Here is a 22870-nt window from a genome sequence, read left to right on the forward strand (position 1 = left end):
CTAGTTTGAATTATCTTTCTTTTATAATAAAACAATTGCTTTATTATTCCTTACCCTTTTACTAATCCATCTTTGTATGATGATTTCTTAGAATGCCTCCACTTCGTGATGCCTCTAATGACAACAACGACAACGACGATAACGACGCCCCGTTGGCAACAGTCCTCGCTCCAATGGCCATTCTTCTTCCCGCTATCCTCAATCAACTCAATGGCAAAACAACAACAACAATAATGGCAACAACTACGATCAATCCTACCGAAACTTTGTTGCTTCAAAACCCACCAAGTTCACCGACTCGGAAGGTTCCACCAGCTTGTTACAATGGTTCGAGAGCACGGAAGCCGCTTTAAGCATGTGCAATAGCCCGGAGGATCTTAGGGTCAAGTATGCTGCTAGCACCCTTAAGCTAGGGGCTTTGACTTGGTGGAACTCCGAAATCAGGACTCTAGGTCGTGAGCCGACATTGGCTCTACCTTGGGCCGAATTCAAGGATCTGCTGACTAGGAAATGTTGTCACAAGAGCGAACTCAGAAAGATGGAAGCTGAACTTTGGGGTCATACCATGGAAGGAGCCGATCACCTTGGCTATACCAACCGTTTTCAAGAACTATCCCAGCTAGTTCCTCACCTTGTCACTCCCAAGGAAAAGGCAGCATGATCTTGACCATTGATCCCAAAACCCTCCAAGACACCATAAACCTAGCCAGTACTTTAATCGATGAACTAGTTAAAACCGGAATTTTGGTGAAGGATTCGGGGAAACAAAAAGAGAGAGAATTCAAGAAGAGTGGCTATCAAACTAACAAGAAACCAAAAACCACCAACTATGTCGCAGTCACCCCTGATGTGCCCATCTAATCTGTGGCTCCTGCTAACCAAGCCCCAGCTAGGGCAGGTACTCTGGACCTCACCCCCTATGCTCCACTTGCAACTATCATCACCCACCAAGTTCCCAATGCCGAAAGTGTACTAAATGTGGTCGATTTAGGCATCTAGCTCCTCAATGCTGAACTGCCCCAGCTGCTGTTAATCAAGCCATGGTGGCCAACCCCGCACCAACAAACATTAACAATGCTCGTGCTTGCTTTCAATGCGGTGGTTTGGACCATTTCAAGAACAATTGTCCCCAATTGGCTCCAAACAACAACAAAGCCACTCATGGTAGAGTTTTCACAATTGGTGCTTCAGATGCACATCAAGATCCCAATGTCATAACCAGTACGTTTCTCTTAAATAACCAATTTGCATCCATACTAATTGATACGGACGTGGAAAGAAGATTTATATCACTTGATTTTGAACCCCTTATTAGATGTGAACCAACTAAACCAGACTTCCCTTACAATATCGAGTTAACCAATGGTAAAACCGTCCAAGCCAATACTATTATACGCGATTCAACCTTGACTTTTGATGATCATTCTCTTAATATTGATCTAATTCCCTTTAAGCTTGGTAGCTTTGATCTAGTTGTGGGAATGGATTGGTTATCCCGTAATCAAGCCGAAGTTGTATGTGCCGAGAAGCTTATTCGTATCCCGTTACTATCTGGTGAAACACTAATCATTCAAGGAGAAAAACTTGATCGTAACCTAAAAATTATCTCTTGTATGAAGGTCCGTAAACTTTTGAGTAAACAATGCTATGCCTTTTTAGCCCATGTAGTTGACAAGAAATCCGAAGGGAAAAAGATTCAAGACATTCCAGTTATCAAAGACTATCCCGAAGTTTTTCCTGACGACCTGCCATGACTTCCTCCGTCTCGACAATTCAAATTCCGAATCGACCTTATACCCAGTGCAACTCCCGTAGCCAAATCTCCGTACTGCTTAGACCCGTCCGAAATGCAAGAAATCTTTAGCCAATTACAAGAACTTCTCAACAAAGGATTTATTCGACCCAGTTTCTCAACTTGGGGAGCTCCTGCCCTTTTCGTCAAAAAGAAGGACGGATCTTTCCGAATGTGCATCGACTACCGAGAGTAAAATAAACTTACCATCAAGAATCGGTACCCACTACCGGGATTGATGATCTCTTCGATCAACTTCAAGGAGCCACTTGTTTTTCAAAAATTGATCTCCGCTCGGGTTATCACCAACTGCGAATTCTCGATGAAGACATACCAAAAACCTCCTTTCATACCCGCTATGGACACTACGAGTTCATGGCCATGCCCTTTGGCTTGACTAATGCACCCGCAGTGTTTATGGACCTCATGAACCGCATCTGCAAACCGTACCTTGACAAATTCATCTTTGTTTTTATTGATGACATTTTAATATATTCAAGAACCAAGAACGAGCATGAGCAACATCTTTGTCTCACTTTGGAACTGTTGAAGAAAGAACAACTTTATGCTACATTTTTGAAATGTGAATTCCGGCTTCGCGAAGTTCAATTTTTGGGTCATGTTATTAACGATAAAGGAATACACATGGATCCCACCAAAATTAAAGCCATTAAGAATTGGGAAGATCCAAAAACCCCAACAAAAATCCGTTCATTCCTTGGTTTAGCTGGTTATTATCGTCGATTCATCTCGAATTTCTCAAAAATAGCATTAACTCTCACCACCTTAACTCAAAAAGGCAAGCCGTTCATTTGGGAATAATAGCAAGAAGACGCATTCCAAACCCTAAAACAAAAACTTTGTAATGCACCCATCTTAACCCTTCCCGATGGAAACGAAAATTTCATTGTCTATTGTGATGCTTCAAATCAAGGTCTCGGTAGTGTACTCATGCAACGAGACAAAGTCATAGCTTATGCCTCTCGTCAACTCAAGATCCATGAAAAGAATTACTCCACTCACGATCTTGAGTTAGATGCGGTGATTTTTGCTCTTAAAATTTGGAGACACTGCGTTTATGGAACTAAATGTGTCATCTATACCAATCATAAAAGCTTGCAGCATATCCTTAACCAAAAAGAACTCAACATGAGGCATTGGAGTTGGGTCGAATTACTCAATGACTATGATTGAGAGATTCGCTACCACCCCAGGAAAGCTAATGTCGTGGCCGACACCCTAAGCCGAAAGGATAGAGTTAAACCCTCTCTTATTCGGGCCATGGAAATGATTATTCACACTAGCCTTAAGGCCCGAATTCTTCAAGCTCAAGCCCAAGTGGTAGCCCAAAACAATCTCATGGCTGAATTGGATTGTGGAGCCGAAAAACAATTTGAAACTAAGTCCCATGGAGTTCTTTACTTCATGGGACGCATATGGTTCCAAATTATGAAGACCTTCGAAATCTTATCCTTGATGAAGCACACGAAACTCGATACTCGATCCATCCGTCAGCCGATAAAATGTACCACGATCTTAGGGAATTCTATTGGTGGCCTGGTATGAAGAAGGATTTAGCATTGTATGTTGGGAAGTGTCTCATTTGCTCAAGAGTCAAAGCCGAACATCGGAAGCCCTCGGGTGTGCTTCAACAACCCAAGATTCATCTAGGGAAGTGGGATCAAATTTACATGGATTTCATCACAAAACTACCAAAAACCACTCGTAAGCATGATTCTATTTGGGTTATAGTCAATCATCTCTCCAAATCTGCTCGTTGCATCCCCATTAGTGAAGCCTACAAGATGGAGAAGTTGTCACAAATTTACATCAATGAAATTGTGACATGTCATGGTGTTCCCTTATCCATAATCTCTGACCATGACAGCCACTTTACCTCCAACTTTTGGCAATCCCTTCAAAAAGCTTTAGGGACTCGTGTGGATCTTAGCATAGCCTATCATCCCCAAGATGGTCAAACCGAAAGAACCATCCAAACCTTGGAAGACATGCTTCGTTCTTGCATAATCGAGTTTGGAGGGAATTGGGATGATCACCTACCTCTCATTGAATTTTCCTATAATAACAGCTACCATACTAGCATCAAATGTGCTCCCTTTGAGGTTTTGTATGGTAGGAAATGTCGAGCACATGTGTGTTGGACCGAGATTAGTGACTCACAATTTATTGGGCCCGAAATCGTCCATGCAACCTCCGACAGGATTGCAATCATTCGAGAAAGACTTAAGGCCGCTCGTGATCGACAAAATAGTTATGCTGACAATCGAAGGAAACCACTTGAGTTTCAAGTTGGCGACCAAGTCTTACTCAAAGTTTCCCCCTGAAAAGGCATTGTCCGATTTGGGAAAAAGGGAAAGCTTGCTCCTAGGTATGTTGGACCTTTTGAGATTCTTGATAGGATTGGTCCAGTGGCATACAAACTCAAACTACCTCAGAAATTGAGCGGTATTCATGACACTTTCCATGTTTCTAACCTCAAGAAATGCTTATCCGATGACACTCAGCCTATTCCCCTTGAAGATATCCGCATTGATCATAAACTTCACTTTGTTGAGAAACCTATCGAAATCGTGGATCGAGATGTCAAGAAACTCAAGCGAAGTCGAATCCGTCTAGTGAAAGTCAAATGGAACTATAAGCAAGGACCCGAGTTTACTTGGGAACTTGAAGATCAAATGAAACAGAAGTAACCTCATATTTTTCAATCCGAAACAGTCTCCACTATTTAATTTCGGGACGGAATTACCTTAAGTGGGGGAGACTGTAACATCTATGGATTTTTCTTGTTAATAAACGCTAGATTTTCTACTCATTTAATAAAGTTATCGTATTCATTTCATCGTCTACTTTATTATTGTTGAATTATATGCTATTTATGGAATAACATTAACTTTGAATGCGTAATTATATGATCCTATACTCATTTTATGATAAACATGCTTAATCGTTAATATGACACGTTGAACCGGAATGCCTAGATTAATATTTTATAACATGAAACAAAATATTTATTATTATTATTTTTATCCTAAGTATTTAAATAAATCTTGTAACTTAAAATGGAACATTCTAGAACCTTTTATCTTAACCTTGTTTCTCAAATGTTACCTTATCTAATTAATTTAATTTGAAAAAGAAAGAAAAAAAATGTTTTTTTTCAAAAAGTGTCGTGCACTTATGTTACCCACATATGCATATTTTTTTATTATTAATTTGTTATCATTATCATTAATATTATTAGAGAAAATATCAAATAAGAAGTTTGATTATCCTAAGAAGGCTAGGAAGGAGGGTATTTTTGTCTAATACCTTAATATTAAAAACCTACTTAATTTAATTTCAAAAACCCACTTAATTAAAACATACTTAATTAAAACCCACTTAAATTTTAACTTATCTCTTACAACCACCACCGCCCACCGCCACCCACCGCCACCACCTTGCCGGAAAAGTCTTCGGAAATTTCTTCAGAAAATAAAACACAATGAAAAAGACACAATGGAATAAACACTATGAAAATAAAAGCACAATGACAAAAACACAATGAAAAACACAATTAAATTACACAATGTAAAAAACACAATGCAAAAACACTATGAAAAAATAAAACACACTTGTATAACACAATTAGGTTCAAAATGGTTCTCAAAGTTCTCAATTTCAAAAAAGTTCTTTCATGATCCTAATCCTATATATATATATATATACTGGTAGGATCTAGAGAGAACTAGAGAACTAATAAAGAATTATTTGTAAATTTTTTAAAAAATATATATATTCTGATTTCTCTTTGTTTCCTCCTTCTAACAAGTTGAAATTGTTCCTTAAAAAACTGTCAATGTAGTGCATATATGAAATAATGTGTATTTTATATATACAATAGTGTTTTATTGCTATAATACAACACAAATGCATTATACAATTATTATTATTGAATATATGCAAATACAACACTATGTATTGTACGCAATGCACACTAATGCATATACGTAATACAACACTAATGCACATATGCACTATATCGATTTTTTTTATATTTGCATATAATATAACACTATTGCAAATATACAATACAAACAATTGCATATAACACTACAACACTAAGTCAGTGAAGGTTGACGATAGGAGGAAAGACCGAGGTGGGTGTAGCTACAAATCCTTCAAGGGTTATGACCCGCCGAAGCTGACTGGTCTAGGAGACGCAATCGCTACTCTTCAATAGATAACCACTATGGACAAGATTATCTGAATTAGAGAGTGACGTCCCGACCAAGCAGTGGGTTATGCCATTCAGTCATTTGGAGATGAGGCTATGTACTGGTGGGAAACTGTTGAACAAAGGAAGACCCAAGAAGAGATTAAGGCGATGAGGTGGAATGACCTGAAGGAGTTAGTGATGAAAAGGTTTTGTGCAGATGCCGAGGTTGAGAGGGCAGAGATGAAGTTTCTGAGTCTGAAGGCGGGCAAGATGATACACCGCGAGTACACCACTGAATTAAACCGCATGTCTAGGCTGGTGACTGACATGGTGAACACCGAGGCGAAACGGATTAAGTGCTTCGTCATGGGGCTTCCCTTGAAGGTCCGCACGTTGGTCAGGGCTAACAAACCTGCTACCTTTGAGTCAGCAGTTGAGTTAGCATAGATGGTTTATGATGATCTGGCGGCGGATGATGTGGAAGTGGAAGATAAGGAAGGGGGAATGGAACCAAACGGTCTGCAGATGTCGTGGAGTATGTGGGTAAGAAGACACAAAGGATTGCAGGCAAGGAAACAAGCAAAGTATACGGGGAAAATGCACTTGGGAGAATGCAAGGCTGGTCCAAACCAGTGCTACCGATGCGGGAAGAAGGGACACATCTCTCGTGAATGCACCGAGGACCAGAAATGTTACAAGTGTGGTAAGTCAGGTCACATAGCTAGAGACTGTGGAGAAGTCGTGGCAGTGGAGGGAAGAAGAGGAGACGCGTAAAAGGATGGCTTATCATTCACCGAGAAGGTTGCAGGAGAATAAGTGGCTCGTCACAGTTGTTTTATGTTAGTATTGTTAAGGGGTGTTTTTTGTTACAGTTTGATCCTATGTTTGTCTGGCAAGCTTGAATGATTTCTCTTTCTATGTTTTTATGAATGACCTGTGATTTCTTGTGATTTTGTATGAATGACTTATGCTTGATCAATAGTCCCGACCTATCGGGCCAAAAGTAGACGGTAATGATTTAAATAAAGTGACATTCCTTTGGTTTGAAACCTATTGTTGAGAACATCATGGGAAGCTACCAAATAAAGCTGAGATCCATGATCAACTCGATGATTTTCATGACATGAGGTAAAGCGGTAAGCAAGAGAGTTGGGCGTTTTATGAAGGGGCAATAGCAGGAGGTAATCCTGCTGGGGTAACTGAGTAGGTTTCTGGGACGAAACCTCTTTAAGGAGGGAAGACTTATAACATCCCAAAATTTCAAAAAAAAATAGTAAATATATTATTTATCTACGGTAGGAAAGTTTACTTGGATTAGTAGATAAATAATTAAAGAGATATGGGTAATGGACTTGGATTAGAAAGGAAGGGAGATATATCATGGGCTCAAGCCCATGACCCATAATATATAAACCATAATAACCCATTAATCCATTCATTTTCGCATCCATACACCATCCAAAACACACACTTAAATTCTCTCTCTTATTCTCTTTTCTCTAGCCGAAACCAACAAGAAGAATTAATTTCTGACCCAAGGTAATGATAGTATGATTTCTGACCCGGTGGGAGAATGACTGAGATCTCGCTTTTCTGGCGAGATCCCGGTTTTCCAGCGATGACGGCGCCGGAAAAACGTGTACGAGGTTGAAATAATGCCAGAACCCTAACCTAATTCGTTATGGGGAAACTAACGAATTAACAGTAATTCGTTAACGGAGGGATAACGAATAAGCCTTAATTCATTATGCCAGTTCATTAAGGGAAGAAAACGAATAAGCCTTAATTTGTTATGCCAATTCGTTAATGAAAGATAACGAATTAGCTAAGAAATTCGTTACTGAGAGATAACGAATGGACCCTCATTCGTTAGAAGGTTCATTCATTATAAAAGATCAGTTCGTTATAAAGAGTCCAGTTCGTTATAAAGACCAAATCGTTATAAAAGGTCAATTCGTTATACAGGTCAATTCGTTATGAGCCCCATTCGTTAAAGAACTAAATAACGAATTAGAAAATCCGGATAATGAACTAGACTTTGAGAGAATGACAGAATGGTCCCTGGACTTAGAAAAGAATGATTTAATTACAAAGAAGCCCTCGAACTTTATGAGTTAGCAAATAAAATAAAGTTTAGAATTCTAATGAAAAATGTGTTAGGGGCCACCGCCCCTAGAACCCCGCTGCCAGGGGCGCCGCCCCCGGACCCCCGTTCGTTGAGGGTTATAATTAGACTAGAAACGCGATATGGGTAGTGATAGTTAATTGATACGTGTAATTGTTATACAGTTAGTCGTACATAACTAAAGAACGGGATTACCATTAACTCTGAACGTAACCGCATTCAGGTGAGTTTCTAGCCCCATTTCTTTTTTATGTTTTCAGGGCTGTGTGCATACTCGATGTGAAGCGTGAATACACTTACCTTAAGTGGTAAGTGTATGCTTTAAATGATGTACGAGTTAGTTATCATGTAGATGTTATGAATGAATGTTTGTTGGTGCGTGAACGATCTTTGGATTTTGCATGTATCACCAATGGGGATGATCTCCAAGTGGTTATTAGTGTGTGTGAATGTTATGATGTAACTTTCTTATTATATAAATGATGAACTGATAGGAAGTGTGTTGTAGACAAGTAGAGTAAAGTGTGATAGAAGTGGTAAAGGGTCTAGTAAGGGTCTTAGTGGCATGGCGATAGTACGTGGTAGGGTAAGCCTATACGTGCCTTCATTATTAAAGTGGCATAACGTGAGTGCCTGGTAGGGTAAGCCTATACGTGCCTTCGTTATTAAGTGGCATAACGTGAGTGCGTGGGAAGGCAAGCCTACATGTGCTTTCGTAAAACAAGTGACTAAGACGTATGGGACAGTTAAGTGGTTAAGCGGTAAGGTTAACAGGTCAGACAGTGGGCTATGTGTCTTTGGACACGTATATAATTGCATGTAGTGGTTTGTGACAATCGTCAATTTCAGGTTAACTCCGTTAACTCAACTCCGTCAATTCAAACTTAAGATCACTAAATCTATAACGCACACTTCATTACATTTAAACTAGGGTTTAAATGACGCTTAACACTTACTACATGTGTAATCTTTCGGGAATTGCACCAAAACACAAACGAGTTAACGCAAACGATTGATGAATAAACGAAAAACGTCAAAACAGTAATTATGTGATAATTATGTGTTAGACTTATGTGTTATGTGATAACATGGTGCTAACTTCAAGATGTAAACAAGTGAGTTAGGCTGGAAAAGTAATACTTAGAAGTGGAGGGATTTGAGTGTAACTTGTTATGTTTATAAATATATCATTAACTTAACCCTAACTTATTTTTCTTCCCACACCAATCCCGATCAGCCTCCTTCCTTGTGAACCCTTGGCTGCCGTCCACTCTATACACACATTCAACCATCAAATCAAGTGTTTGATTGAAGAACTAGGTGCTAGGAAGGTATAATTGATTATCCTATACATTCTTGTTGCTTGATTTTGATGTTTGTTGGGTTAATTGCAAACCCTAGCTGGCCGATTTCATGAGTGCATATAGTTAATATGATTGTTGTTATTTGGATAATGATTTGATAACTAGATTGAATGTTGTTGCATGTTGATTGTTGTGTCTATGATTTGAGTTCAAACAAAAACCCTAATCATGTATGTAATGGGTAATTGATGTGCATGGATGGTGTTTGTGGAGTCTAGAGTGTTATATGAATGCATGATAGTTCATAGATTGTTATTATGTTGAGTTTGGATGCAAACAGTTTCTGGACAGAATGTGTATATGATGTTTAAGTGACTTTAACGAAGTGTAAACGTGAAAATTGGTTGACATTATTGGTACTATAGTAAACTAGGTTGAGTCTAGTTTCTATAAAGTATAAATTTGTAATTTTTGGACAAGTAGAAGTTAACTTTTATGATTTTACAAAAACGTTGTGCAAAGCTGAGCTGTTAGACCTGCTGTTAGGTTGTTTTGTAAATGTTATATCTCATGAACTACAAGACCAATTGGGTTGGTTCCACTTCTGGAAGTTGACTTATTGAGTTAGAAACCTAACCCAAGTGGTCTTGCATTTATTGGATTTTTCGTTTAACGGGAATTGCAAATAACATTCTGTTGCGCATGAATTTGACTATTATGAGTTTGCTGTAATGATTTGATGATTGTGAGAAAACTATGTGGAATAAAAATATAATTAAATATGTTCTTGAAACCTAAGACATATGTGCTTCTGTGATGATTTTTGGTAAATTAATTGAGATGCAATGATTGGTGAAATAGTACAATCTTTCTAGTAGGATTTCTGTCTCGGTGAAACTAGCTGCTGAGTTGTGTAAAAATGCATGAAACATGATACTTGCTATATAATTGTTATGTTTTGACCAAAATGCCCTTACGGGGAATAATTGATAGTGAGGTACTTTATGAATATATGACACGTATATGATTGCTTACACATGTAATGTGTCACAAATACGCTGGTTAAAGTCACACACGATTCACAAACGAAACACGAAACATGTTATGTGCATAGGTATTATGTGCCGGGTCTAGAGACTCGATAATATTCCGACACTTAGAAAAATCTCTTTATTGTTTTAGAACGCTAGAGAGAGTTTTTCGGTGACGCGCATCTTGGTGATTTAATTTGGGAAATTCTTCGCAAACAGTGAGTTTCACTTTCCCCTCTTTAAACTGTTTTCAAACGCTTTTCACTTGGGGGAGATAACATACTCCACAATGCATTTAAGATTTTGTTATAAATTATATATCACTTGTAAAGGCTAAGTGGCAAACGAAACATTTGAAGTCCTACACATCGAACCGGTTAATATTTTGAATAGCGAGTCACTGTTGAGTAGTACTACTGGGTTTGACAAACCCCACCCAACGCTAAACTCGACTGGAGGTCGAGCGGGTGTAATTTTGGCTAACACGTACCATGGTCTGGAGGACCTGGTGACAAGGCACTTAATAAACGAGTCAGCTTCGGTGTCGAACACTTAGTAATACTTGTTGTATACACTAGCTACCTATCTATATATAATTTGACATAACACTATCTGGTAACGCAAAACGCTGTAACGCAAAACGTTGTAACGCTGTAACGCAAAACGCTGAACGCAAACGCTAAACGATTTATTTTTATATAACTTGTGAACTCACCAACCTTGTGTTGACACTTTTAGTATGTTATTCTCAGGTAGCCGAGCCGGGCGCGCTGTTTAGGAACATGCATTGCTTGAAAAACTTTTAACTATGCAAACTTACTTTTAACTGTTATCATTGGTTTTAAATCGTCCTGCGTGACGTAACATTGTTTCTATGGTTTTACGCTTCCGCACTTATTTTCATTTAAACGATTTTATGGTTTGATTATAACTGATGATTCCGATCCTGTTAGTTCACACCCTCTGACGTAAAACTCCGTTAGTGGATTTTGAGGGTGTGACATGGTTGTAGGTAAGTTTCATAATTAACTAGAACTCACTCAGCGTAGCTGACTTTTAGTATGCACGCACGTGAGCAAGCTAAAGAGCTAGCAGGAGGATGGCACATGGCATGGATTGAACGGCTGGCATCTAAAGATGGGAGAAATGATGTTTTATGTTATGGTTTTAAAGAAAAGATTAAATGTTTTATAGCGAATAATTATATCATATTTCTAGGTTAATGAAACTCCTAGCTAACAAGTCTTTACTAAAAACCTTATCGAAAAGTTGAATTTCAAACCCCCGTATACGTTTTTCTTACATATGCTCCGTATATATCAAGCGACACGGTATATGTCAAGCGACATATGCACCGTATATGTTAAGCGACATATGTGCCGTATTTGTCAAGCGACATATGCGCCACATATATACACTTGTACATATGCGTCGCGTATGTACACTTGTACCTATCCGTCGTTTATGTACACTTGTACATATACTCCCGTATATACATATATGCCCTCACTTATTCGTTGGGTACATATCCGTTGGTTACGCGTAGGTCTGCTCGTCTTTAACGCCTTTTTAGGGTTTTTTAGCAATTCCGGCACCGTCAGCCACCGTTAACCACCACGCTTGGCCGAATTTTGATTTTTTATAGTCCAGGTAGCTTTGGGTGGTCCAAATCCAAGTTAAGGTGACCCTTAAGCTCGTTTTTTATAGATTAAACACACGATAAAAGCTTGATCTAGATTCAAACGGCTCGTTCGGCATCCCGGGGTTGCAGTTTTGGGGTCTATAATGTTGGGTCAGCTGAGATAAATGATTTTTTTTACCTTCGTTTGCTCTTGGATCGTTGATTAGAATGGTGTAGAGAGTGTTTGGCTTAAGTGTGTGTGTTTTGATGGTGTGGGCTAAGGTGTAGAATTATGAAGATGGACAGGATTTAGGATTTGAGGGGTATTTATACTTCTAAAGCCCATGGACCTTAGGCTCATCTTCATCTTTAGTCCATGATTAATTCCATCTATTTTAGTCTACCATCATTTTATCATTATTATTATATTATTATTATTATTATTCTACTAACTTAAATTAATTCTTCCAACGTAATTTATATTTTAATATTATTTATAGAATTTTCGGGATGTTAGAAGTCTACCCACCTTAAAAGAGGTTTCAGGGACTATTACTTAAACAGGTCAGGGTAAAACTTGTGCATCTCCTCTTCCACTTCCCAAGTGGCATCCGATCCTTTTCAGTGCTTCTATATCACTTTAACAAAGGGAATAACTTTATGACGGAGTTGGTTTTCCTTACGGTCCACTATTTCAGCAGGCTGCTCGACATAGTTTAATTGTTCGTCAACCTCAGTATCTACTAATGGCACATGGGACGTGTCATTAGCTAGACATTTCCTCAAGTGAGAGACGTGAAATGTAGAGTGGATTCTTTCACGATCTTCTGGCAAATCTAACTTATAAGCCACTTCGACCCACGATCTATGATTCTGAATGGTTTAATGTACCTTGGACTCAACTTTCCCCTCTTTATGAAATGAATAATTCCCTTCCAAAGCGATACCTTGGGCATCACACTATCATCAACGTTAAACTCAATGGGTCGTCGCCGCTTATCATCATAGGACTTCTGGTGATCTTGAGCAGCTTTCATTCTTGCCTTGATCTGATCAAATCTTGAAGAGGTTTCTTGCACAACTTTTAAACTTCTGATCTTTTTCTAACCAATCTCTCCCCAACATACAGAAGTTCTACAACGTCTACCATACAACATCTCAAACGGCAGCATATCAACACTCAAGTGGTAGCTATTGTAATAAGAGAATTCTGACAGACGCAAATGATCATCCCAACCTCCAAAGTCTAAAACGCAAGCACGTAGCATGTCCTCAAAGTTCTGGATAGTCCTTTCAGACTTTCCATCTGTTTGAGGGTGATACGACGTACTTATATTCAATCTAGTTCCGATGGCTTCATGGAACTTCTTCCAGAATCTCGAAGTAAAGCGAGTATCTCTCTCAGATAAGATCGAAAATGGCACTCCATGTTTAGCCACTACCTCTTTTATGAACACGTTAGCTAAGATTTCTGACAAGATAGCGTCTCGTATAGGCAGAAAGTGAGGATTCTTCGTCAAACAGCCCACTATCACCCAAATGGTATCATGATGTTTAGCTGTACGTGGTAGCTTAGTTATAAAATCCATGGTGATGTGTTCAAATTTCCATTCTGGTATCTCCAATGGCTGCATATTTCCATATGGTTTCTAGTGTTCCTCTTTGACTTTCAAGCAAGTTAAGCACTTACTGACATAATCTACTACATCGTTCTTCATACCCGGCCATCAGTAGTCTCTCTTCAGGTCCTGATACATCTTGGTGGATCCCGGATGAATCGAATATCTCGACTTGTGAGCTTCATCTAAGATTCGACTTTTGAGATTTCCACGTCGTGGAATCCACGTACGGTCAAATATAGTTTTCACACCATGAGTGTTATCCATCAGCTCATCTTGTTGTCCGAAGATTCTTTCATTCTTCATTAATCTGTCATTTATAAGCTCCTCTGACTGTGCCTTGATTAACTCTCTGAAGTGGTCTAAGTTAATGATTAACTTATAAAACTTCACTATTGCAATGACTTTTTCAATCTTACTGCTTAGCGCGTCGGCGACTACTTTAGCCTTACCAGGATGGTACATGATATCACAATCATAGTCCTTTATAAACTCTAACCATCTTCCCTGCCTCATGTTCAACTCTTTCTGCTCGAAAAAGTACTTTAAACTCTTATGATCCGTATACATAGTACACATAGTACCGTACATGTAATGTATATTGATCTTGAGGGCATGCACTACAGTTGCTAGCTCTAAGTCATGAGTTGGGTAGGTACCCTTATGAAATTTCAACTGTCAGGATGCATAAGCTATCAACTTTCCTCGTTGCAATAACACGCAACCTAACCCACGATGCGAAGCATCAGTACAAACAATCAAATCCTCGCCACCCTAGGGTAGGACAAGGATTGGAGCTTGTGTGAGTCTCTTATTCTATAAGTCCCAATGAAGCATCTTTCAATGTGATATCAATAAAACCTGTTGTTAGGCGGAATCTAACAACAAATTGATTCAAGACAAACACGAACAAACACAATAAACACACGAATGACTTCAAAATACACGTTATATTCATCGTCGGGTGCTTAAGCACTTAACATTGATTACAATATGACTAAAAACAAAAATATCGTCTCTCACTTTTCTACGAATAAACGACCACCACAAAAGACCTAGTTACGTGATATATATATATATATGTATATATATATATGTGTGTGTGTGTGTATATATATATGTATATATATAGTACCAAACACCCTAAGCCCAAGCCCATACAAAAGGCACACCGAAATCAAGTGATTTCGGTGTTAGCCAAACCCAAGCCCACAACGATTAAGTATAAACCATTAAAGTGTAGCCCAACAATATCCCCCTTGGTTTATAGCCTGATCTTTACCTGTGTTCTAGTACTTCAGCATTAGCTTAAACATGATGTCGGGAAACGTTTAACAGCAATTAAGTGAAAAAATTTAGGATTAGCCTGGAAACGTGCGTCTTGACAGGAAGCAAACATGATGTCGGGGCGACTGGCAGTGAGATACATCAGGGGTACGATCATTGATCGATAGTACGTTTGATCTATGGATTTTCCTTCATGATCAGAGAAGAGGTCTTTCCGCCGTAGGGGTTGCCGCACACTTAGAATCTTGGAAATCAAACTTTGCCTATATATTCTCGACATATTTTCCTTGATGTAGCAAAATTCCTGTCGAACACTGACGAACTTGTAACCCCAGAAATGATGTCATCTCCCCTAACGAACTTATCTCAAATCTCTTCTTCATTACCTCTACAAATTCAGAACATAGAGCAGTACCGGTGGAACCGAAAATGAGATCATCAACATAAATCTAAACCAAGATCAGATCTTTCCCAATAGTTTTAAGGAACAAAGTATGATTGATGGTCCCTCACTTGTACCCATGTCCTAGTAGATGAGCCGTCAAAGTAGCATACCATGCCTGAGGATCTTGAAAAAGACCATTGAGAGATTTGTCTAACTTGTAGAAGTGAGTAGGATGCTTTGAATAAGTAAAACCCGGTGGGTGATCCACATATATCTCATCCTTTACTTTTCCATACAGAAACGTCGTCTTGACATCCATTTGATAAACCGTGAACCCCATGTAGGAAGCATATGCCAAGAAAATCCGAATGGCCTCAAGACGAGCCACTGGAGCATACACTTCATTGTAGTCTAAACCTTCAACCTGACGAAAACAACGAACCACAAGTCGCGCTTTATTTTGAACAATAACCCAGTGTCATCTTGCATGTTACGAAAAACCCATCTCGTGTCTAATGCCTTTTTACCGAAAGGTAACTCCAGCAATCTCCAAACCTTGAGTTTATCAAACTGATTCTGCTCTTCATGCATTGAATCCACCTAACTTGGTTCTTGCAGTGCCATCTCAACAAACTTTGGTTCAATTTGATAAATAAAACATGAATATAGACAACTGTTGATGTGTCTTGTTTGACTTCTGGTTGAGACGCTTGTATCAAGTGGACCTATGACGTTCTCAGTTGGATGATCCCGTTGAATCTTTGTTGTAACAGAATGATCACGAACCGAGCTCGTAGTAGGCAAGTTAGTTGGGTCTTCAAGGAGTTCAGATATCCAAATGTCAAGGTACTAGCAATGTATTCGTTTGGTATGACATCTGGAAGTAAATTACTACCAAATATTTGACGAATGGTGCTCTCCTCCTCTACTGATGAGACATCGGCCACAGGTGTCTCAGCTGTATGAAAATCACATTCTTCAGGAGACTTTTGTAAAGAAACAGTCTCGGTGACATGCTCGTGTGGACTAGAAGATGATGGCTGAATAGTATCAACCGATTCTGATGGATCTATACCCAGCACTAGAGACTTTTGAAAACCAACAGGGATGTCTTCTTCTTCATCAACGGTATTCGAAACCCCTACATCTGAGTTTCCTGCATCAACAACTGGAAACACATCAATTTGCTTAAGTAGTTCATCATAATCAAATAGCCAGTCAGGACCGGCACGAGCATCGGTTGCATTCTCCTCTAGCTAGCGCACATCATAAGATTCCACAATATGCTTCGTTGCCTTGTTATAAACTCTGTAGGCAGTACGACCAGCAAATCCAACGAAGTCGCGATCATCAGCTTTAGCTACAAACTTTGGAGTTAATTCGATATTCAGCAGGGTGCATGGACATCCAAAGGCACGGAAATGTACTACTGTGGGCTGTGACCATAAACAATCTCATAAAGAGTCTTCAACTGTGATTTGTTGATCAACACCCGATTTTGAACGTTACATGTTGTGTTGTCCGCTTCTGCCCAGAAGAACAGAGGTAGCTTCAAGTCACACAACATGGTCCTTGCAGCCTCAATTAGGCATCTGTTTCTTCTCTCAGCTACACCATTTTGTTGCAGTGTACGAGCTGAGTTGTATAGTCTAAGTACTCCTTTTTCAGCACAAAAAATAATTCAGTGTTGAGTTTTTGAATTCTGTGTCGTTGTCACATCGAATGCCCTTCAGCTTCAAGTTGAGTTGATTCTCCATAAGCACCACAAAGCGCTATATCAATTCTGCAGTTTCAGTCTTATTTGACAAGAAGAACAACCAAGTAAAACGTGAGTCGTCATCAGGAATAACCAGACAATATGAACTACGAGAAAGACTCAATACATGAACAGGACCAAACAAATCCATATGAAGCAATTGAAAAACCGAGGAGATAGTATTGACCAAACAAATCCATATGAAGCAATGCGCATTTTGAAAACTTAGCGCCCAGCTTCTCTTCCTTCAAAACCTCAAATACTTCTCTTAGATGTTTAGCGTTGTCAGACTCGCTCATTGACTAAATCAATATAACGTCAATGAAAACGATGTCTGACTTGTCTAATATTGGCGTACATACCCTATTCATCATGTCCATAAATGTTACGGGGGAATTCGTTAGACCGAAAGACATCACAAGGAACTCGTAGTGTCCATACCGCGTCTGAACGTTGTTTTAGAGATGTCTGCCACTTTTACCTTTAACTAATGATAGCCTGATCTAAGGTCTATTCGAGAAAACCAACTCGCACCTTGTAGTTGATCAAACAAATCATCAATTTGTGGCAATGGATATCTATTCTTTACCGTAAGCTTATTCAACTCACGATAGTCTATACACATCCTCATGCTTCAATATTTCTTCTTAACACATAACACCGGTGCACCCCACGGGAAAACACTCGACCTTATGAAGACCTTATCGAGGAGTTCTTGTAGTTGGGACATCAGTTCTTTCATCTCGGATGGTGCTAGACAATAAGGTGCTTTCGCGACGGGCTTTGCTCCTGGTATTAAGTCTATTTGAAATTTTACCTCTCATTCTGGCGGCAACCCCAGAAGGTTCTCTGGGAACACTTCTGGATAGTCGCGCACAACATGAACATCTTTCACTTCCTTCGTCTCGTCCGTAGCTTTGACAACATACGCCAGGTAGGCACCACACCCTCGCCTTAACAAACTTTCAGCTTTTATTATTGAAATGACATCAAGCCCATAACTTTCTTTATCATCGTAAACCGTCACAGTACTACAATCCAAAGATTTTAAACTTATCATTTTATTCTTACACACTATCTGAGCCTCAAACTCAGACAGCCAGTCCATGCCCAACACTACATCGAATCCTCCTAAGGTAATCACATACTTAAAACATCAAACATTCATACAAAAAAACTTAAACATGTCTTTAAAGTCTAAACATCATAAACATATAACTTCAAATCTTTAGATGCCAGCTTCTTTATTCTTCAACCATGTGTGCTCCTCAAGCCAGCTGTCTCATTTTACTTACCTGCGTGTATACTAAAATTTAGCTACGCTGAGTGAGTTCTAGTTAATCATGCAAGATACAATACATTCACATACTTACATATATACGCATCCGAAGATACATATTACATACTTATCATATTTACCTTTCTTTCATACATACATATATACTTTCATTCTATCTTTCATACTTTCTTGCCTTACATTATAATAAGCATTTCACCTACATATCTCTGATATTATTAGGGTCCGGTGCCCTTTATCTTCGGATATTATTAGGGTCTGATGCCCTTTATCATCGAGTATTATTAGGGTCTGATGTCCTTCATCATCGGATGTTACTAGGGTCTGCTACCCTTTATCCTCGGATATCATTAGGTTCCGGTGCCCTTCTTTTCGTACCATACTATTGCATACCTCGGATATTATTAGGTTTCGGTGCGCTTCTTTCCATACAACAATACATTTCTTGTTGTGCAACCATGCATACATTATTATATATATATATATCTATATTAGGATAGGCAACCTTTCATCTATCCTGTGAGACGCCATTGTATTAATCGTCAGGGAAGGCCCCGGCATTCCTTCCACATTCACGCTCCGGCACCCATCCTTGAGACAATGTTTAATATCAATTAATGGTCGTCCATTGGTATCCATTCTGTTTCAAGACACACACATATATATATCTATACCTAAATTCCTCATCGCTCGTTAAAACTTATATTCAGGTTCTCTTACTCAATTGCCAAAACAACAACCAAAGAAGGCCAATCAATGGAAGCAACACCAAAACGACACCGCCATAAGCTGTGATGTGACGTCTGACGGGGTTAATTCGGTTGACGATTCTCCGACGTGAAATCAAATTGACTGTTATCCTCGAACTCGGGATTGAAGAATTAGGACTCTTTCGATTAAATCCAGGTACGCTCAAATATAAGTTTCATGGATTGAATGGCTTTGATTTCGTGATTCAATGGGGGATTTCAATTGAATTCCAATTCCTTTGACTGTAAGGGGTGGAACCGATCATTCAAGTTTGCATTTAGGGCTTGTGTATTTGAATAAGCAGATTGAGTATGAGTTTCTTGGTTCTTAATTGGGAAGGTAATAATAAATTCATGTTTTTAACTTCTACCCTTTTAGGCTTATATTCTTTTTTGAATATGCAGTAAAGATAAGGCTAAAGATGTTTTCTTTTTACTCATATACAAGACATATTAATGGTTTTGCTGCCATCCTTGAAGATGACGAAGCTGCGCAAATAGCCCGTAAGCGGTTGATACTCATATAGATGATTTTGTATAATGATATGTTTTTATGTAATTTGTGTGAGTAATTATCTAACGCAGAGAAACCCGGGGTAGTCTCCGGGTTCTTGAACAAAGGTAGAAAGTTACACACAACAAGATCATGGGATTTCATGGGGCTTGAACATAACGGTGTAACTCATTCGAGTTCGATATGGAAGAAAGCAAGATTTGGTGAAAATACTATCATAGGAAACCTTGATACAGGTCAGTTTATAGTTTGATCTTCATGTGTTATTTATAATACAAATTTATGCAATTGGTCCAAATGTACTTTAGTTTATAATTTGTTGCTGACCAATTTTCCAACATTTTTGTTGAAGACTGTGATATGAGTACACTCACTCTGGACAACTTGTATTACTTATATTCTTCCAACAAGGTAACTTTTAACTTATTTGATTTGGGATCATTGACTTTTGAATGGCTTAGTTGTAAATTAGCATCTTAAGAACATATTATATGCATATTATGTTTGGGTAATTGATTAGTTTGTGGGGATCATGAAGCAATAACTTATTGGAATACAATATAATACTAAACATGAACAATCTAGATTGTACTGTAAAACTCTTATCTGTTTGACACTATCAAGAGTGCACATGCTTTATGAACTGTCAACTAAATTGATTTTAGGTTTCAAAAATCTTGGATTATGATTTTGTTCTTCAATTTTACAAGGGAAGAAAATTTGATATACATTATTTTACTCTTGAATCCGATCGTTATTCTGAATATAAGCACAACTTTTATTTGAAAAGTTTAAGTTAACCTCTTCATGGTGATTTGTATATCATAGAAGAAAGAATGACATGAATGGTCTTTATGCCTTTATGGTATGTCCAATTTTCACTTGTGGCCCAAGTATGAGAAAGTGCATAACTGGTCCCAAGTTATGCACAAATGTAAAGTATAACTATTCGGTTAAACTTTTAGAAAATAGCCAAAATACCCTTGAGCGTTTAAAATACAAAAACTTTAAAAATAAGTAATATATATATATAATTCATTATAGGTGGTGGGCACAAGAGAGTTGGTATTTTCGTATTTTTTAAATGTTACGGGTATTTTGGATCAGTCGTGTACTTATACATGATTACCAAAAACGAAAGTTGGACATACCACAAGACCAATTGTGTAACTTTTTTCATCATAATTAGTCAAAAGTAACAAAATTTAACAAAATGCATGGTACAGTTTTCCTCGTATACTATATTTCTATCTTTAACCATGGGCGTTTGGCCCGAATCAAGAAGCTTTGGCGATGAAGGAATGGGACCCAATCCATCAAGATAGGAAGGGGTCTTTCAAAATGGTGCAGATGTTAGCTCCCACTGCAGTCTGTCCATTTCTTAAAATAATAACGTGCACGTATTTTAAGCTCAAAATTATTATATAAATGAATACACTCACATTAACATTATTATGATATGTGAAGGAAGCTAATAGGAGCAAGATACTTCAACAAAGGTTATGGTTCCGTGGTGGGCCCGTTAAACTCCACATTTGATTCGCCATGCGGATCCCACACATTATCAACAACTAGAGGTAACTTTGTGTCAGGCCAGTGTGTTCGGGTATGGGAATGGAACGGCTAAAGGCGGGTCCTCAAACGCTCGGGTTGCTGCTTATAAAGTTTGTTTCCCACCGGTTAATGAAATCAAGCGTTTCGATGTTGATATTTTGGCTGCATTCGATATGGCGATTCATGATGGTGTAGATGTGTTGTTCGTGTCTGTTGGTGGTGATGCGGTCCCATTATTTAATAATAGTGTTGCCATTGGCTCGTTTCACGCGGTTAAACATGGTACTGATGTGGTTTGCTCTGCTGGAAACTCGGGGCCTGGTGATGCTATGGTTTCCAAAGTTGCCACTTGGTAGATCACGAATGGAGCGAACACAGTGGACCGACAATTTACTAGCTATGTGGTTTTGGGCAATAATATAAGGTTAAAGGTCAGTGTTACAACTAAAAACTTTTAAAGCTTATAACTTATCATTGAAACAACTAACAAACTTTACTTTCAGTGTGAAAGTCTTTTTGCTAAAGCGTTACCGAAAAACAAATTATTTCTGGTTATAAGCCTTGTTGAAGCCAAAGCAGCCAATGTAGATGCTAAAGACGCGTAAGGATTTCAAGGTAGCGAGTCATGGTTAGGGTTTGAGTTTATGTCTTTATGAAACTACACATGATTCAGGGGTTTGGGTCAGTTTCAGTAAAAACTCGCAAACATGTTTAGCTAAACGAGTCGTTTTTGGGTCAGCCTGGTGGGTTCTCGGGTTGACCTGTTTAAGATGTTTATTTTTATGTCTGACACGATATACAGGTTTGGGTCGTCTTCAGGTTCGTGTTAAATTTTTTGGTTTATGTCAAGATGGATCCCCAAACCCGCAAACATGACCCGTTTAACACTCTTATATGTTAATTAGGCTGTAAAGTTTTTATCCCAGAGTATTAGTGTGTAATAAAATAACATTTCGGGTTAAACGGGCGATGTTTGTGTTAACCACAAAAACTCGTGTCGTGTTCAAGTTCATGTCACCCCGCCTACCTGTGAGCACGACCTGTTTAACACCCCTAGACTCATGTAGTCACGTTATGCTCATCAGCTAAAGTTTACTTTTATAATTTGTAATGCAGGCAGCTCTGTAAAGCGGGATCGGGATCACTGGACCCTGCAAAGGCAAAAGGAAAAAATTGGTATGGCTTTGGGGCTATAATGCCAGAGTGGACAAAGGGCAAACAAGCTGCATTAGCTGGTGCAGTTGGAATGGTTCTCGCTAACGATGATGCTTCGGGGATCGAGATAATTGTAGATCCTCATGTCATTCCTGCAACACAAATCACTTACACTGATGGTCTTGCTGTTGATCATTATCTCAATTTGACCACGTAACGTTTTTATCACACGCTCATGTATTATTTTTGTTATGTTCCAAAAATACAAATAACATTTTATGAGTTTAACAGGAATCCAATGGCTTACATAACACAACCTTCAACTCAGTTAGACATAAAACCATTCATGGCTGCTTTCTCATCCAAGGGACCTACCATCATCACCCCCGAGATTCTTAAGGTGTGTATGAGTCAGTTCGGGTCGGTTTTGGGCTCAAATTGAACCAAAGACTGAAAATAGGA

General features: G+C 38.7%; 1 protein-coding gene and 1 pseudogene across 1 annotated transcript; both read left to right on the plus strand.

Moving 5' to 3' along the window:
* Window positions 1-1040: 1040 nt before the first annotated feature.
* Window positions 1041-1754, plus strand: LOC143572215 (uncharacterized). The gene has a single exon (XM_077057434.1). The coding sequence runs from the start codon at window positions 1041-1043 to the stop codon at window positions 1752-1754; it is 714 nt and encodes a 237-aa protein (XP_076913549.1).
* Window positions 1755-18245: 16491 nt separating this feature from the next.
* On the plus strand, window positions 18246-22850 carry LOC143572216 (subtilisin-like protease SBT5.3; annotated as a pseudogene).
* Window positions 22851-22870: the final 20 nt, after the last annotated feature.

The sequence above is a fragment of the Bidens hawaiensis genome, unplaced genomic scaffold (assembly GCF_021521415.1).
Source record: "Bidens hawaiensis isolate Kalapana, Puna unplaced genomic scaffold, B.hawaiensis_p1.1 tig00025775_1, whole genome shotgun sequence".
NCBI classification, from domain to species: Eukaryota; Viridiplantae; Streptophyta; class Magnoliopsida; order Asterales; family Asteraceae; genus Bidens; species Bidens hawaiensis.